This window comes from Ylistrum balloti, unplaced genomic scaffold (genome assembly GCF_031769215.1).
Source record: "Ylistrum balloti isolate Yb309-2 unplaced genomic scaffold, AGI_CSIRO_Ybal_v1 Utg370388, whole genome shotgun sequence".
In the NCBI taxonomy this organism is placed as follows: domain Eukaryota; kingdom Metazoa; phylum Mollusca; class Bivalvia; order Pectinida; family Pectinidae; genus Ylistrum; species Ylistrum balloti.
In genome coordinates, this window is record NW_026782269.1 from 1192287 (window position 1) to 1212832 (window position 20546).

At 36.1% G+C, this 20546-nt stretch overlaps 1 protein-coding gene across 1 annotated transcript; it reads right to left on the reverse strand.

The window, feature by feature from the left end:
* Positions 1–3484: 3484 nt before the first annotated feature.
* On the reverse strand, positions 3485–12396 carry LOC132554258 (cholesterol 25-hydroxylase-like). Its single transcript, XM_060218566.1, has 3 exons — positions 12298–12396; positions 6189–6273; positions 3485–5101 (listed from the first exon to the last, which is right to left on the reverse strand). The coding sequence occupies exons 2-3, from the start codon at positions 6228–6230 to the stop codon at positions 4139–4141; spliced, it is 1005 nt and encodes a 334-aa protein (XP_060074549.1). The 5' UTR covers positions 6231–6273; positions 12298–12396; the 3' UTR covers positions 3485–4138.
* Between the last annotated feature and the right edge of the window lie 8150 nt (positions 12397–20546).

A 20546-nucleotide genomic window follows, 5' to 3' on the forward strand; every position in this document is an offset into this window, starting at 1 on the left:
CAATGTAACTTCGGGATTGTAAAAGGTCATATAATTATTATTAATGATTGTTTTGCCTTTTTCTGTATATTTACTAGCTGTAATTGAAATATCGCCAGCGACATACTTGGTAAACACACCACTTTCTGGACGGATATGGTCTATATTTAGACACGATGACTCCGAATACACGTTTACCTGTCATCATTAGCAGGGACGTACCTGTCATTAGTCATGTATTTTTAGATCGACCAAGGCGATGAACTGAAATAGGAGATCCGACACAGTAAAGCGCCATACCTCTGTATAGTCACATGTTAAGAATATGCCCACCATTCGCAATGACGCATGCCACACATCTATTACACATGGCAGTAGAAAAATTACGCATATGCCTGACAATGTGTAACGGAAAGCGTCCACCGTCGCCGGATGGTTTGGCTCCTGACGCAGACGTCGCTTTATTTCATCCCAACGTGCACGACTGGAGACAAATCTGGTGACAGCAGGTGATGTTTTGCTGATGTATGAGGTCGTGCGTTGATCTACTGCAAAAATATGGTGTGCTTAATATTGCGTATAAATGGAAATTGATGACGTGAAATTTCGTCATGGTAGCATACACGTCGCCTCGGTTATATCCAAGGGGTCCCTCAATCCGTTGTGATGCTATACACCAATACTTAAATCTCTCCGCAGAACTAACGACGCAGGTGTTGTCCCCTAACATTCATGGCAAAATCCTCTCCAAAAAAAGTCTTATACAGTGCACTGTCCATTAACGCAAGAACATTTGACTATTCGTCTAAGTATGCGTTGCGTAGGTTCAAAACTAAAAAGAAAACGGTGACCATTTAAGCGAACGAATTCAACGTTTAAAGTACTACTTGCAAGGGTTTTTATACATGTACTTTCAAATATATATTTTTTTAAATTGCCGATGAATTGATTTTTCTATTAATCAATTTATTTATCTATTCTTTTTAGGAAACTTTCTTTTTTTCGTTAATATATACAAAATGTAAAAACAGAGAGTACAACAGGATGATTGTCCTGGGAATTTACGGTCATTAATAAGCAGCCATTTCACAGATAGTTACGGAAATCTGGTAATTATCTTTTCGTTTGCATTAGCTGTTTGTTTGGATGTTTGAGTCCATCAGCTAAGGCAATAAAGGGATTATAGCTAAGTCTTAGACCACGGACATTTGGTAAATATGTGGAAGAAATATTGACAATAACAAGTACGTTACAATAATTTTACTTAACCAAAAGCTGAACGTAATTATCAAAACACCGTTAAAGTGCATGTTTACCAACAATTTGTTGTCAAGTCTGTATTAGGATAACAGGAACTGCTCTGCATAAACATGGAATATTGATATATAAATGTAGGTTACAGTCTAATTAAATCCAATCTGTATTATTGACGCAATATGTCAACAACAGCAATAAAAGGGACATCTAATCATAGCTAGTTACACGGGCATATTTCTGACTCCCTATCCGTTAAACATTGGTAGATTTGATCTAGGCTACAGTACATGTATAATTTAGAATAAGCAAAAGTATTGTGGTTCCACATACATTATACATGTATATATGTGTATGCCGGATGTTTTGCACGTGATGAATATTTTTTTACAATAAATAAAGGCATTATGGTGGAAAACATCAAACACCTTTCGCAAATCATACCTTATAACATAGTCATACAAAATTTAGAAGCAAATACTTTGACCAAAAAAAAAAAAAAAAAAACCAAGAAAAACCAGATAATTAACATCTTTAAAATGTTAAACGGTAGAGCTCCTTCATAACTTATTTTTAGGTGCCGATGGCTTTTTAACCAATTATTATAAAATATTCAGGAAGCTTACATAACTTTAACTGTTTTCTCGTTTGATAACAATTTTGTTAAATGTCCCCTGCCTCTCAGACTATTCGAGACAGTCTGGTGATACATGACACGTATATGGCTCGTGTATTGACTAGGCCCTCAGTGTTCAAATGGGTGAGCACAAATACATTTCAAATGACGACATTTGTAACCAAATATATCTGCATAACAATTGATTATGCAGCTACACATCCACTGACAGGGTATCACATTTTCTGAGGTCTTTATATGGATGCATGTGTGTCATCTACAATTCTGCTTAATATTTCATATGTTCAACTCTGTGTGATTCTTATATTTTATACAGGGCCATTTCAAATCACGAAAAAAAAAAAAACGCTCAGTAAACCAGATATTAACTCCATTAAATATGTCTCGATTGAAGCCGACCTTGTCTATGCTATTCGACAGATGTATTTTAAAAGGGAAGTCAGACGTTGGTAAATATTAAAACACAATTGTCAAGAAATGATTAAGTCACCAGGACACGCCCATATGACCTAATGTGTATAACTGCTGTAGTAGCGTGTATTATTAAGTACTAACTGTTCGATATTTCGGTTAATACTCTGCCATGAGTTTTATAACATAAAGTCGACACTCGAATGTTTCCTTCTAAAACCGTCTAATGACATTCTGTACAGAACAGAGTATATTCAGGTGGGGGAAATATCGCATATATTGTAACATCACGAAATCACAGACTTTAAACCAGTGTTAACATATCTAACAATACTAATTAAACGACCAACAGAAACAAATTGTACCAAACTTCAAAACTTTACTAACTTGATCAACAACAAAATACTTTACAAAAGAACTTTAGCTACGGCCAATGTAACAAACACGTGCATTTATATGGTACATGTAATTGTTTACGGAATAATCATTCACTACTTCAGCTTATAAATACAAAAAAATTAGGTTTTACATTGAAAATTGTCTAGAAAAGATATAATTGCTAATAATTTCCGTTATTTTTTAGACATTTTGTACGTGGAGTATATAACATGCGTAACTATCTGTAACTCCGTGCCTTTTATTACAACTTAACAGGAGAATGATTACGAATTTGGATTGCCTTTTTACTTAATTAACGAACACGAAACTGTTCACAAAATGTGAATTTCGGCTTTTAGCTTTGGTGTGAAGCTAATACAGATAATAAACACAATAGATATGAACTTCTATAATTCCTGCATAATTAGAGACATTGAGTCTAAATACCCGGGGTTTAACGAAAAGTCTAAATACCCGGGGTTTAACGAAATGTCTAAATACCCGGGGTTTAACGAAAAATCTAAATACCCGGGGTTTAACGAAAAGTTTAAATACCCGGGGTTTAACGAAAAGTCTAAACACCCGGGGTGTAACGAAAAGTCTAAATACTCGGGGTTTAACGAAAAGTCTAAACACCCGGGGTGTAACGAAAAGTCTAAACACCCTGGGTTTAACGAAAAATCTAAATACCCGGGGTTTAACGAAAAGTCTAAATACCCGGGGTTTAACGAAAAGTCTTAACACCCGGGGTTTAACGAAAAGTCTAAATACCCGGGATTTAACGATATCCACGGTCCAAGTCCCTGTGATATTACATATCGGGTAAAGAGCGCCAGATAAAAATAAAAGAATAAAAAAAATATATAAAAATTCTATTTTAAAAGATGAAGCAATAACTTTCCTGAGTATATCAATAAACACGAAAAAAAAGTGATACCGTCGACAGAACTGATTGAATATGATACAATTTTCACATATATAATAAACATCTTTCAAGCATAAAATTATTCTTTCAAATATTTTTCTATCAAAGTCTCCAGAATAATCACCTTCAAAATCCGACGGTACAGCTCTCGATATTAACATTTTCTTTTTGCCTTTGCGATGTCTGGTCACAATCGAATAAGCTTATCGCGGTTACTGATCGGATTTGTTAGGTTCAAAACATGAAGACACTGACTAAGCGCTGAGCTGATCATTTTTTGTCTGTATGTGTGCGATTCTTTTTAATATGTGTCAATGAGATCAAAAATACATCTGAAACGAAACATCACATCTGGATTTCAAAAACCACGGCCCTTATTTCGTCAGCCCTTTAATCCTCGCCCCTCAGAGTACTAGTATTTAACTCTTGTCAGTGATGACTTCAACTACTTCTCTGATATGCGAGTGTGAATATCCCATCCGAGGAATGAAGGTAAAAGACATTTTTAGTGACGCCATTCAGCTGTATCGCCGTTGCTAATTGCTATATATTTTTTAAACTTTTAACTTTTTTGAATAAGCATAATATTTTTCCAAAAGTGTATCCATGTAGGTAAAGAATGGTTGGTAATGTGTTGTCCCTTTGAAATGATGAGCCATGTGAGCGGCAGGTCCTCCCATCAGATTGAACGGCACTATTCTATGAATTCCGAATGGAAAATCATACCCGGTATGGTTATCTACCAAAAGAAAAATAAATACGGGCACAAACAACATTCTTGTAAAGGGATGGCTTCCCATGAATCTAAGCGCGTAGTTCGCGGCCAAAATCAGAGTTATCCGTTCTTGGACCGTCAGCAAATTTGTCACGCGACCATGCATGACATCATGTTTGTGATGCAACGCATGCACTGTCTTGTACAGCCATGCATTTTTGTGAAACAGCAGATGGAAACAGAAAAACATGAAATCAAACAATAAGACACTGGTTATGAGTTGAAAGCATACTTGTCCGACGGTTGGTGGGGCAATCGGAAGTGGTCGTGTCGTCTGAATGAAACTCAGACGTTTTTGCGCCATGATGGACGGGTGTACTCCTACGTATTTCTTAATTGTGAACGTGTCTAGTAGCATTAAAGGAGTTAGGTATATAACGGCCTCCACGAGTATGTCCTTCGTTGTTGTGTGTACATACGTCACCGAAGGATGTACCTTGTACCTGTCCAAAAATGTCATGTAATGCAAGGCATACGGATAAATCGGGATCATCACCGCATAGGTCAACGTTGCATGCCAAGATTCAAAATACACCGAGTTGAAAGTCCATGTCGACAGCAGATAACCCCAAGCATTGTCCAACCATGTCTGTAGTGTATCCAAATTCATTATAGAAACACAAACCAAAACTGCGATCATAGCTCTAATTATCCACGGGACACTGCGGTCCCATCCTTCCAATGACCGCGTCTTCACCTCTGACATTGCATCCCTATTAGGAACTGCCTTCATTTCTTCCATCTGTAAAAAGACATGGAGAAAACCGAGTGTAGCAATATGCTAACAAAAACATAATTCCTACTTTTTCATTTCCAAAATTAAAATTTAAGAAAAGATGCAAATACTGTGAAAGCTATATTAAATAGTTAATTTTCCGGACATTTAATAATTTTCTTTAATGCATTACAATTTTTAGATTGATATAAAGTATGACGTTTTTGTGATAGAAATAATGGTATCGAAACTTTACTGAAAGTGGTCAAACACAATATGTAACTCACTAATATGGACATCCAGATTTTATATATCGTTAGGACACCAGATACATGTGTGAAGTGCAAAACTCTTGACATATTTTTATTGTGTGAAGATTTTGCATCAAGAAATAATTTCATGTAACGACATCATGATTTAATAAAATGATTCCTATTTCTCCTCTTGTGCTCCGTTCGTCTAATGTCTGAGGTGTTCAAGAAACTATTATTTGTTAGCATGCTATCATATTAGGCCAAAACCAATGTTTTCTTTCTCAAGAGGTAGACTTTCAGATACTGATCCATGCATTTCAGATAAACTTCCTCCCCGTGTAGTAAATATCATATGTACAATTTCGTAATTCTATTATTACACTTAACTGATATGTATGTACTCATTTTTCTTACAAAATAAGCACATTGCAATACAGTGCCATACTGGTGATGTTTTTTTTCCGGACAACATTTTCGATGATGAATTCACTAGATAGATAAAATGACATCGGATGGACGACACAACCAAACTTTGGAGTGTAAGGTCAGTTGAGGATCTGATGTTTATTCTTGACGAAGAAACTCTGATTTCTTGTGTCGGAACAATTATTTAGATGTTCGGAAAAATCCATAAATCCCGGAAATTACTATGTACAAAATTATGATTTTATCAAACGATCACTAAAGGTTTCCTTGATTAAGAGATATAACCGATAATTCTCTAAGGAACAAACTCGTACTAAAATCAATACATAAAATATGCCGGTCGGTTGGACATACGATCAGGCCTAATAACAATGATTAGTATCATCATTAACAACAATTCTGAATGTACATCTAGTTTGTCCAATATAGCATACCTGTTGATTGTTGTCTACCATGTTTGCAAAGCACCCCACCATCAGAAACAACAGAAGCAGGATAGTTTGGGTCTACAACATCAGCCTGAAAGAGACGATAATTTGACAAAATATGTTATCTGTAGCGAGCTTTGACTTTTTCTGAAGGTATCAACTCGTCACATAGTAGTGTGTAGCCCGAGGAAACTAAACTAAACATACAGTAGATACAGCCCATAGCCTATCTACGGTAACAAGCTTTGTATGATCAATACTCCAGTTGAAGTATAATGGTAATGTTTGTACTAAACGTCTCCCGTTCACATATTGTTTATATCATAGGTACGCCTCGAGCACCCGTGAAATGTATGCAGTCATGTCTGCATGTCATTTTAACATAAAATCGTGTTCATTCGAAATGATTAAATGAATTCCCCACGATTGGACGTACAAAGACATATAGAATATATTTTTTAGTTTAAATAACGACACGAATAAAAAAAAATTAACGATCACGAACTACATAATATCACCTGTCGGAATCCGAGTCATGATTCGAGGTGGCATTATACATACCAAATTAACATCCTGTATCATCGATGATTAACGATTTACTGAATACAGCTTGTCTAACAAGTAATTACACGGATGTTCTTACAAAGTGTTTTTGTCGTGGCAGATTGTCGCTGCGAAATAACACTATCCGGTAAACCGCAGAGTACCGTGATATACGGGGATTATGAGCTGCTGCACGGCTAATCCGAGATATTAGATATTATCATAACGATAAAATAAAACAGAAATCATGTACACGTTCATGTGATGTATTGTAAACAGTGTAACAGAATATCGAAACTCCAGGTAAGACATACTTGTTCTCCATTATCATAGTACTCGTGACATTATTTTATTTTTTCAACAATACAAATCTAAACATAATGTTCAGGAGTTCGTTATCAAATATAGGATTTCATTTGGATTTCCAGTGCATATTTGCTTTAAAATATGAAACGAGTCTTTGGATTTTTTTGTGAGCCTTTGGCGGGCTAAAATAGAAAAAAAAAACAGTGACGAATTTTATAAATCTGAATCGCACATCAAATAGAATCTCATGTACGATCCTTCATCACATGATCGACTTTTCAGACAAACATGGTAGAAAACGATTTCGACTCGATATCTGTAGTCACACGGCAATTAGTGTATGACATCATTTCATTATCTAAACTTTCTCATGTCACAACAGCATTACGTACGTAAAGTATTACACAAGTATATTCACTAGTTAACATGGCAATCATATGTTAATGAAAGAAACTTGTCTATATGGGAATTATTTCAGATGTATTTTTACATTAGTTACGTTTTCGATGTTGTACTGCTTGACTACCCCGCAAGGTAAAACCACTTACAGCTAGTGACCTGTCGTCGGCGGCCAACCAACTGTTATTGGAAGAAAAACCAATGCAAATGAAAAGTAGTATTGTATTATTTATAAAATTGATTTAGTATCGAGTTGCACGACGGTTTAGTGTTGTTTTTTCTCTCCCATATTCAGTCAGACACTTGCACACACCTGCCCATGCTAATGTGCAACGAAGATTATTGCTTATGTTTGAGTGAATGAATAAATTCAAATGCTCTAGGTTATTTTTTCTTTATTCCTCGTTGCGAGTTGGTAAAAGCAAGCGAAGATCCTGTGATAGTAAATTACGGATCGTTGCCCATGCTACATGATACTATCTGAATTATTGAGAAGCAACCTGAAACTACTACGTTTGCGCCTTCTTTCAGTGGAACGCGTCCTCAACTACATACACGTGGGACTCGACGCTCAACAGGGGCACAAATCAAGGGAAAAATGATATCTTTGAAATTCAGTCATTTTTTCATATTATTTCTTTTATTATTTAAGAAGAATTTTTATTAAAGGGATTGGCACAGGATTTACAACTTATACAAAAGTCATTTCCCTACAATAAATCACACCCACACATATAAGCAAAACTGAAGATAGCATATTTACAACCACAATATTACATTACTTCATACTCTCATACAATCACACCCACACACGCATTCAGAGAGAGAGAGAGATAGAAAGAGAGAGAGAGAGAGAGAGGGGGGGGTCTAAAACCTGTATCCTCTGAAGCAAATTCACAGTATGAGGAATGTAAATATTAAGGTCATGAAAGAGTGTAATTCTGTGTTCTGAATAATAATTACTATATCAGTATTTTCGATAGGTAGTACAACTGACAAAGTCGGTCAGTCACAAGGTTGCCTCTAATTTAAGCGATTTCTGAATGTACTAGCACATTTGCTTCATCTGGCGTGCAAGATATCATTTTCCGTCAACATATAGAAACAAGTTATGTAGATTGAATCTTTGTTACGTATAGCATTTCTGAAAACAGAAAATGAGACAGTATGCCTAATATCCAGTGGTGATTAATTCCATTGTCTTATGATAGAGGGGGATATGATTTACAATTCTAATCTGTTATTAGGTAAAATATAGTTTTCTGCATTGCGGTGACTGTGTTGAGAATGATCAGCAACAAGGAGAGGAAGTAAAGTATTTAGATATTAAGTAGTAATATTATTGTGTATTTGAAGTTTTCGATGAGCTCGCTGATGGGATAAGGGTTCCCAACCCGTTTCAGTATAAAGCGATTTTCTGCTTTATAAAAGGGATAATAAGGCTAGCTTCGAGTTGTAATTTTTCTAAACTTTCTGCCTCGGCAAAACAACCATCCTAAAGTTCACAGCAATATTCAAGGGCTAGACGAATAAAAGATTTATATATTCCATTTAATGTATTTCTGTTAAGGGTAAATTTTGATTTACGAATGACACCTTATCACCCTTATCAATGTTTAAGGCCTTTAGTACGCCCAGGGATGTATATACGTCCATTGTAAGTCCATGATGCCACTTATGTTAAACGGTATGTCAGAAATTCAAGAGTCAAACTTAATTCTACAGTCGGCATGCCGGTCTCAGCATCAGATATAGAAACAAAGTAGTCATTCTGTGATTGAACATTTGACGGGTCATTACCCTTGCTACATGATACAATCAAGTAATTCCACATTATTGTAGTAATGTGATACTACTACTCCGTACATGGGACGTGACTTCAACTACATACATGTAGTAACACCGAGATTAAACTCTTTGTAGGGACACAACTTATCGATACAAATAACTTTGAAATTTAGCTATTCTTTCATTTTATATTATCTAACTATTAAAATATATACATTTATTCTAATATAAATACTTCAAACCGACTGCTCTTTGTACTGCCACAAATAATTACACCTTACATAAACGTGGTTCCAATGGTTAAAAAGGCGTGTAATGTATATAAATATATTGTGACATGAAATATGTATTCGTAATCAGTAAATAAAATCCGTTATATTGATTTTTAAAAAAGAAATATTAAGAAACGACAACAATTCAATCATTTGCACGTGTTTATATCATATAAGCTCCACCTACTCCTTTTGGTATAGAGTAAGGTAGACAATACTAACTGCCTCTGTTCAATACGACTTTTCTCCGCTACATTGCGCTTATTGATAACTAACCCTGGCCCCGACAACCCTGGCCCGACAAAACTGGACCCAATAACCCTGGCCCGCGTAAATATTGATTGCATTTTTCAGTAAATGTTTTATTCACAGTTGTCTATAAAATAGAAATCGTCAATCATTTGTGATGGTAATTTATGCAAATATTATCCACTTTGCATTGTCATAGTTAGATACTAAATTCTGTCCTTAAGTCCAAACCACTAGCTGAATAATACACATGATCATTATCATATGTACTTATACATGTATATGCAAATCTTCAAAGAGCCTTCTAGTGTTCCCGGAGTGTTAGCGGTATCCCGAATACACTTCGAGCATGTAGCATTTATGTGATCAAGTAATCGGGCCACAGTTAAAGACTGTTACGTCTCGCCTATAACAATAGTTCGATGATGAACGAAATTGTCAAAATGAAGTTGATTCTTAAGAAATATTTAAGTAAAAAAAGTTGAAGTAAAGATATTTGGCATATCTTGAAGGCATTAGACATAAACATACAGAGAGAGAGAGAAGTTCGGTAACTCTAGAATTCGTCAGGTTATATCGCCTATTTAAAGCTCTGTAACTACCATCATCTACGTATTTCGGGGTATTTTACAGCAGAGATCGACAACAGAAGACATAGATATTGGCAAGCATTGTGTTATTTTGTTGAACTCTTACCTTGCCACTCTAAGAAAGCAAGAGTGATCCCAAGGCCAGTAACTCTGCATACATTATTAATGACTATCTGAATGTAGCAAGTGACCCACATAAGGCTCGTGAAATTAACTGACCGATAATTATTATCATTGATGTCAGTTTATCATTATACTTATAATTGATTGGATATTCTACCAGTAATTAGCAGTAGTAGTAGTAGTAGTAGTAGTAAGTATGAATGGATGAGATAACATGATATATCTTATTATTGCAGTATAGACAGTTCTGAACTGGACAAATTCAGCTGTTGAACTTCTCAGAGAACACAGTTAACAAATATGCAATGTATCTTGCAATCATGCGAGAAAAAGCTATGCAGCTTTACTACCATTGAAACTTGTGAACGGGAAAACTTGAGTTAATATATACATACTTTAATGAATCTTAGTATGCAGTCTTATATCAATTTAATATCATATGATTTCGACCATCTTACCGAGTCATGTGTAATTACAGATGTTATGGCTCTTTACAGTTTTATTAACGTGGACCTTGTGAACACGATAACTTAGATAAAATATTAACATCTTTTAATGAAATTTGGTATCTGGCTTTACATCAATAATATTTCGGGCCGTTTCGATCGTAATATAAAGAGTACCTTTACAGCTTTATTAATATTGAACCTTGCGAATATGATAACTTAAGACCTCGAATAAGTTAGACAATAGAACAGATTCAATTTTAACTTACATAGTTAAGCTCTTTGTTATTTTATTACTTTTTGGCCTTGTGAACACGAAGACTTAATTAGGTAAGTATGAACAGATTTTTTATTTTTTTTAAGTATGAAGTCTCGTATAGTCAAGATCTCGGATGAGTTCGGCTGTGGGACTGATTCAATTTTAACTCACATAGTTGAGCTGTTCTTAATTTCATTTCTATTGGACCATTTGAAAACGATAACTTGAGTAAATATTAACAAATTTTAATTATACTTTGTATACAGTCTTGCATTTTTAAAATCTCGAAAGAGCTGAAAGTGGGAGCGATTTGAACATAACTTTTAGCGTTTTGACTCTTTGAAATCTAATTTGAGTTGAGACGAGTCAGGTGACCGTTTAGACACACTTGTGTCTTTTTTAAATTTGCTATCATTGATTTTTAGTTTATGTGGAATTGTCAAAAATGATAAACGTCGGAATTGGTACCTATTTTTAGATAACTAATTCCTCCCCAGGTGTCTGTTACGAAAATATGTTCTGTCGTCTATCATAGCAGTGAAATAATGAACACTTGCATATAACGGATGAATGAATACACGAAACGAATACAAGTTCATTTAAGACATCGTTAACACAATACCGCATCCTATTTATCAAACACCCGTTCAGTATAGACACGCCAGCAAGCGTATAACTATATATTTAGTATCTAAGTGCAAGTATATATATATTGTGACAGTTCAAAATTTTAACGGCATTTAAAAGAAATTAAAACACCAGTTACCATATAATTTACATTGATTAATTGATCACAGCATTCCGACTTGGCGACTATGGGCTTCATTATAGCATATAGATATTTATTTACATCCAGTGCAAACTCATAATGTCGATATTGTTATCAATATCCAATGCACAAGAGAGACGCGGTATGATACAAAGTATATGTTTTTAAATGGTTCAGAAACACACAAATATACACACACAGCACACACACACACACACACACACACGGCTTGTATAAGCATATAAAACTAGGTTTGTACAGGAGGACGTTGGTAATTAAAAGCTTGGTAACTGGTTACGGAACATCCAGGTGATACAAATCACATCATATTGAACTCAGTTCCCAGTAAAGAAAATTTCGAAATCACATACCTGTTGTTTAGTTCTCTCAACCGGCGAGCAGGTAACAATACCCGGCTTTGGAGTATTTTTCTAAAAATAGTAATAGTTTCACCAGATGCCCCGCCTTCACACTGAAAACGATGCGTGGAACGTGTGCTATGACTGAATCAATATACACATGTATAGTGGACACGTGTACGTACACACCTTTTTCAATATCAACGTCCTAGTAGACATTCGTAAACAGCAAGCTCTACAACACAATGTTCGACACTGTATCGATGCGTTAGTATATAACCACTTCCGGGTCTAGAACGTCTTACTGCATGCACTTCAGTACTGTTTAGCTGATGACTGCACATTTACATGCATAGCGTGGAATACACATATATATCAGAATATATATCAGATAGTGTCCAGTATATGTGCACTGATTTCTATTTAACTAGAGTCCTTGGGTACAATAAACCTGTAATCGATTAATATAATCAACGATTAAAAACTATAGTGTGACAACAACACATTTAATGTATAGGCCTACATTCCTAACATTTTCAGGGTGGCCTTATTGTTTACTTTTAGAAAATAATATTGTCATATACGTATATAACATTAAGTGGTCTGAACGATATGGAAAACACACAATGATCACATTAATTACCATTCATCGTTTGTCACCAGATTTTAATGCTGCAATCTTCTCTAAATGTAAAATTAGCAGTGACTGTTTGGCGTGCACTAACATTACGGCACGTCTAATGAAGAAATACGGTAAAACACCAAACGAACTATAGATGAGAAATGTATCTGATATTGCTATAACAAATATTTATCACTTTGTTGTTGAGTAAAGTATTAATGGTTCAGAGTAATTTATCGTTGAGGTTTCAAAATCGGTACCACAAAAGCAAAATGTCTTACACACCAATACGCCCCTGAAAGCTTGGTGGCTACATATAGACAAAATAAAGAGAAAAAAACTGTAGTACTGCTAGGGTTTTCAGATTATACAAAAGTATTAAGTGGTATTCTGATAAGATGCTGAAGCAAGTTTCTAAGCATTACAACATAGATATAGCTACTATACTGCAGATGTGTCACTCGTATATGCAGTGTTTTTATCACCATGTAAAAATACGTTGATGTGTGTGATGCATATGTACAGTAGCTACATATAGATGTGACATTTTGATCGAGTGTTTTTTAAACCCATTTAACATAAGTGGTTTCTTAATGGTATGCTCAATACACTCATGTCATTTCCAGATCCAGATAATACGGAATCGAAATGGAGTGTATATGTAACTAGACAGAGGGTATATGTTAAACGTGCTAACGTATAAACTTGGTGACACATCGATAACTGAATTTAATGAGAGTAATAAAAAAAAGCAGAACTATTGATTTCTGGTTGTTCAGAGAAACCCATTAAAATTGAAATAAGAAAATTAAAAATTCTATCACATTTAACCCCTGTGCTGTTGGAAGTAGGACAAAGTCATTCATTTTAACAAACTTAATAACCTTTTGTCATAGACTAATTGATATATACATAATGAGTTAATAAAACACAACATAACGTTGTAAACCAAATGATATGACAACATATTAAATTTCGCCAACCTAATATCATACCACTTGTGTATGTATATGCTCATAAGGGATATGATAAAATTGACAATAAAAATAGTTGTTAATGATCATACCTTGTGATATTTTGACAGATTCGTTAAGTTGTAATTCACTTCAAGGTCTTCTGATATCTTCACGATTTTCTATTCGTTAAATCACATCAGTATGACTTTATATGAATAAGTTAACGTTTACAAGCTACACGTGTGATATTCATGCTGTAAACTTCCGGCGTGCATCATCATCTTCCCTCAACACAGGACATTACTCTCTACATCTCAATACACGTTAATCAAAGTGACACATACTGTAACAAAGTCGGGGATGGCGAACTCCTCCAGACATAGACTGTAACAAAGCAAAGGATGGCGACCTCCTCCAGACATAGACTGTAACAAAGTCGGGGATGGCGACCTCCTCCAGACATAGACTGTAACAAAGTAAAGGATGGCGACCTCCTCCAGACATAGACTGTAACAAAGTCGGGGATGGCGACCTGCTCCAGACATAGACTGTAACAAAGTAAAGGATGGCGACCTCCTCCAGACATAGACTGTAACAAAGTCGGGGATGGCGACCTGCTCCAGACATAGACTGTAACAAAGTAAAGGATGGCGACCTCCTCCAGACATAGACTGTAACAAAGTCGGGGATGGCGACCTCCTCCAGACATAGACTATAACAAAGTAAAGGATGGCGACCTTCTCCAGACATAGACTGTAACAAAGTTAAGGATGGCGACTTCCTCCAGACATAGACTGTAACAAAGTCGGGGATGGCGCCCTCTGCCAGACATAGACTATAACAAAATCGGGGATGGCGACCTCCTCCAGAAATAGACTATACCAAAGTAAAGGATGGCGACTTCCTCCAGACATAGACTATAACAAAGTCGGGGATGGCGACTTCCTCCATACATCGACTGTAACAAAGTCGGGGATGGCGAACTCCTCCAGACATAGACTATAACAAAGTCGGGGATGGCGACCTCCTCCAGACATAGACTATAACAAAGTCGGGGATGGCGACCTGCTCCAGACATAGACTATAACAAAGTCGGGGATGGCGACCTTCTCCAGACATAGACTGTAACAAAGTCGGGGATGGCGAGCTCCTCCAGACATAGACTATAACAAAGTCGGGGATGGCGACCTCTTCCAGAGATAGACTATAACAAAGTCAGGGATGGCGAACTCCTCCAGAAATAGACTATAACAAAGTCGGGGATGGCGACTTCCTCCATACATCGACTGTAACAAAGTCGGGGATGGCGACCTCCTCCAGACATAGACTATAACAAAGTAAAGGATGGCGACCTCCTCCAGACTTACACTGTAACAAAGTCGGGGATGGCGAACTCTTCCAGACATATACTATAACAAAGTCGGGGATGACGACTTCTCTAGACATAGACTATAATGAAGTCGGGGATGGCGACTTCCTCCAGACATAGACTGTAACAAAGTCGGGGATGGCGACCTCCTCCAGACACAGACTATAACAAAGTCGGGGATGACGACCTCCTCCAGACATAGACTATAACAAAGTCGGGGATGCCGACTTCCTCCAGACATAGACTATAACAAAGTCGGGGATGCCGACTTCCTCCAGACATAGACTATAACAAAGTCGGGGATGGCGACTTCCTCCAGACATAGACTGTAACGAAGTCAGAGATGACAACCTCCTCCAGACATAGACTATAACAAAGTCGGGGATGGCGACCTCCTCCAGACATAGACCGTAACAAAGTCGGGGATAGCGACTTCCTCCAGACATAGACTGTATCAAAGTAAAGGATGGCGACCTCCTCCAGACATAGACTGTAACAAAGTCGGGGATGGCGACCTGCTCCAGACATAGACTGTATCAAAGTCGGGTATGGCGACCTCCTCCAGACATAGACTGTAACAAAGTCGGGGATGACGACCTCCTCCAGACATAGACTGTAACAAAGTCGGGGATGGCGACTTCCTCCATACATAGACTGTAACAAAGTCGGGGATGAAGACCTCCTCCAGACATAGACTTTAACAAAGTCGGGGATGGCGACTTCCTCCAGACATAGACTGTAACGAAGTCGGGGATGACGACCTCCTCCAGACATAGACTATAACAAAGTCGGGGATGGCGACTTCCTCCAGACATAGACTGTATCAAAGTAAAGGATGGCGACCTCCTTCAGACATAGACTGTAACAAAGTCGGGGATGGCGACCTGCTCCAGACATAGACTGTAACAAAGTCGGGGATAGCGACTTCCTCCAGACATAGACTGTATCAAACTAAAGGATGGCGACCTCCTCCAGACATAGACTGTAACAAAGTCGGGGATGGTGACCTGCTCCAGACATAGACTGTAACAAAGTCGGGGATGGCGAACTCCTCCAGACATAGACTGTATCAAAGTCGGGGATGGCGACTTCCTCCAGACATGGATTATTATCAAAGTTTTTTTTTAATATTTTTACATAACTTATTTTTATTTTTTGTTATTATTGCCCTATGAAGTGATAATAATTTCATCTTAAAACTGAACATTCAGAAAAAAATATAACTATCAACAATTATTGTTTAAACATCTTGTTACCGTATCTTTTAACAGAATGACATCAGCCGACAAGAGAACAGGGATTGCCTCCCTTTAATCCTGAAGCATTTCTTTGAAAGGAAACCATTCGTGCTATTTCACCATTCTCCTGAAGTGTAATTATGTACAGCAACAGTCAGTTTGGTTACGCTACGAAATACAAGGAAAGTTGTAGTTTTTCATAGTGTACCCTTACTGCATTAGGCCTAAAAATACCAAAGATGTCAGCTTTTATAATTAGTAAGTCATTTAACGACACCATATAGCCGTCAACAGCCTACTTTTTTATAAGTGTTTTACAATATGAACAATGAAATATAACACGGCCTTTTAAATTTTGATTCCCCCCAAAAAAATCTCGCATTGATCTACATGTGCCTGGTACATATTGTTATGGTTCGATTCGATCGACATACACATGTACCGCACCGTAGTAACAAGTCATTTTCTTCCGGGTTGTCTGTTAAAAAGGCGCATGATAGAACAATTAATCAAATGTGTACATGTCAGATAACCGAGAGGAAAATAAAGTGTGACTAGTGTGTACAAGGAGCCGTTTCCTTGTTGCAAACATAAACGGCGCGCATATCAGTGAACATGATCTTGTTTATGTTTACGTTTACGAGATAGTACATCACAACACTGACAGGATTACCGATTTCACAACACAATTACTGCATGCAAGGCCATTCATTATGAGGGCTGATTTGACACAACTGGGAATATTTATTTAATCGTACACAACATTCTATACATAGTAATTCCATTGTGAGCCATGCTAGAATGAAATTAACGCTGGGCTTTGCTTCTATCAGTGAAAACGAATAGTCTGTCTGGACGATGATTTCCATGTCTCCACTCAAATTTGAAAGTGATGATAGAAACAATAAATCGATATTCAGAAAGGGTTTAAGAGATGAAAAGAAAATTTCCATTAACTGGAATGTGATTTTAAAGATACTCATGAATTCCGTGAAAAAACTATGCTCAGAGTGGTAATACGTGAACACACTGCCCAGCATACATTTTTTCAGCGTAGATTAAATACATTCGATTAATAATTTTAGAAACGATTTGCGATCTATAATCTAAAATGACAGGGAAACACAGGTTTGTATTTCTTTATCCCATTGTAAGAGATTTGTATAAAATTTACACTATTGTGTTTGAAGATAAGGGACTGGTGTACTGAACCTTACGGTCTAAAACACTAACATATGTTTCCTGATAATATGTAGGCCCGATAAAGAGACAAACCTTTCGGACACATGACTCATTTTTTCTGATGTCGACATATTTGCTAATCATGCTTCAAATTCACAATCTCAGGATTGCAAGTTTATTATAAGAGTACGGACCTTTCGCGTTTATATTTGATGTAAGGAGAGGATATCTCATAGTGTCTTTGGCAATAAATATATTTCACAAGAGTGTCTAATATCTTAATATCTTCGCGCACTCGTGAAATTTACAAAACGTATTAGACACACTAGTGAAATATATTTGTTATTACTGGAGACACTATTAAATATTCTATTTATTACATTCTCACAAACAAAATAGGTGAATTAATGGAATATTTTGAAGAGATATACAAGGAGAAAGCTGACTATGTTATTCGCGGACACTACTCACTCATTATAACTTCGCCGTACGCGAAAAACTATGTTAACACAAAAACAAATCTCAATGTAAATTTATTTTTATATTCATATAGGAAATGTAACTTATTTATGTCACAAATAGGAAAATTCCCGTAAAAGGTTCGGAGAGTTAAACCTGTGACTAGTTACTACGCGGCTGACAATATGGCATCAACCTACAGCTGTCGCTGTTGACACACATCCTTTTGATATGTCTAAGGTGTTTGCTCCACATCCAATAAGCCTGGTTGGGGGATTAAGTTCGATGTCTGAGAAGGTTATTCGTGTTGCATTGTTTGCTGACTTTCATGGAAATAAAAGTTTACCAGGAAATTGAATGCCGTGTTAGTTACTAGTAAACAACGCTTTCAGGTCACTGGTTTTGTGGGGTTTTTTTTCTTGGTTTTTGTTTTTGTACCGGAAATCATGATTTGTTATTTCTAAGTGTTATTTTTCACTAGAGAAGAATAACACTTTTTTCAATGAGATATTTCTCTATATTTCATTGGCAAAAATCTGATTAATATCAATCTCACAATAATCCGTTTAAAAACGTGTTATTTCACGATCAGTCAGCAGTTCTACCTATCTTTTACCTAAGTATCTTAATTACACTCTAAGTACTATCAAATCAGCTCTCATTCTAGAGCTTTCCACCAATGTGAAACACACATTCAAGTCCCATTCTAGGGAATACCTCTTCTATAAGGACACAGTGTACACTACCACAACTTACTCTAAACTCAGGCATGCACACATTGGCATTATATTATAGATTTGTTTTCAATGAAGCATGGATGACGGTACAAATACTGCATATCATTGTGAACTAATGCCAAGCTGAAATTATTGAATTTATAGTTGACATGTCCTTCACTTGGCGTTCAAGGTTTCTGTTACATTAATTTTAAGTCTTTTGACATATACGGAACAATTCATAATCATGACGGTATATGTTTTTCTATGTATAATGACAATGTCCGTTTTTGCACATGACAGTGATCATTTACCAGTAAATAACCATGATCTTATTTTGTCTGTCAGCATACCTTATTTCATATATAATATAACTGTTAGGGAATGTATGACATGCCAAGATGACATTGAATTCAACTTCCACACCATTTATACCATACACAATACATTATCTGTTTCGTCTATCAGTATTGTTATATTGGCCACATTCAATATTAAGATTAAGAGTATTTTTTCAGGTTTGTCATCGCTGATAAGATCCTCCTACTGTCTTTTGACATATTCATATGAACTATGCTCGTCTCACATAATGGTGGTTACAAGAAGGGTTGAATGCTCATGGGTTTTCAAAGTCATGCAAATTTGTTTAAAGCTGAATTAAAGACAATCTTCTATTGCAAACGAATTACAGTGTCTGTCCCATAAGTAAATATCTATCGATCCCAAAACTGCTTTTAAATGCCATCTTGCTCCCAGGCCGAATTTTAGCTAGTTCCAGACTGTGAAAACAACACGTTGAAAGATCGGAATTAGTAGCTAAGCTAAAATGAAATTGATACAGTCAGGCTTACTATGAATGCTGTGATGACAAATGTTTTACCAGATATGACAGCATTTAAGGCATGCTAGAATTCACGTAACATAGAGATTGGCCTGTAACGAATTTACGTTATTTCAATGTATATTCCTAAGAACTGAACAGTTATGTTACCATAACAACAACCGGGATTATTGACGAATCCGTGATAGTGTCTAAGGCTACCGGGGAAAATATTTACAAAATATGGATGGCTTCATGAACTTCTGACTAACATTCAGCTTCTACCATTTTATATACTCTTTTTCACACTTTGTATACTGTCACTCAAAGTGTTATTCAATTGTGTTTCTTTTCGTCAAAATGCTTTTTGTATATTATCAAGTTGGCCAATATAATTTGTTAAATTTTGATCATCTCAGGAATGAGAAATGAGAAGTCTTCAAAAGGATATCCCCCCCCCCCTTTTTTTTAGTATAAGATGTTCCGGATAGTGACTAGGGATTAACGAAACTTTTTATTATAGTGATCATTAAGCACATTTAATGTAAGATACAAAGTGTATATTATGCTTTTTCTTCTAATTAATTTTAGGACACTAGTTTAGTTTTTCGCAACAATTAAAATTAATCATTTGCTGCGAAGGAATGACAATCATCATTCCTTTTTATTTATCTTATTAATTCATCTTCATTTTGAAAATAACGCCATCATAAAGAAAAATACCAAGTTCAGCCTGAAAATGGCCCTATCAAGACGTTTTAATTTGACTTTCAGTGATGAATTAATATAATTTCCGTTTTTGCAAAGCTTAAGAAAATCCGCAAATATAATGTATTATGTTGGTAAAAGTTGATAAAAAAAAAAAAAAAAAAAACATTTTCCAAAATACGTTCGCGATC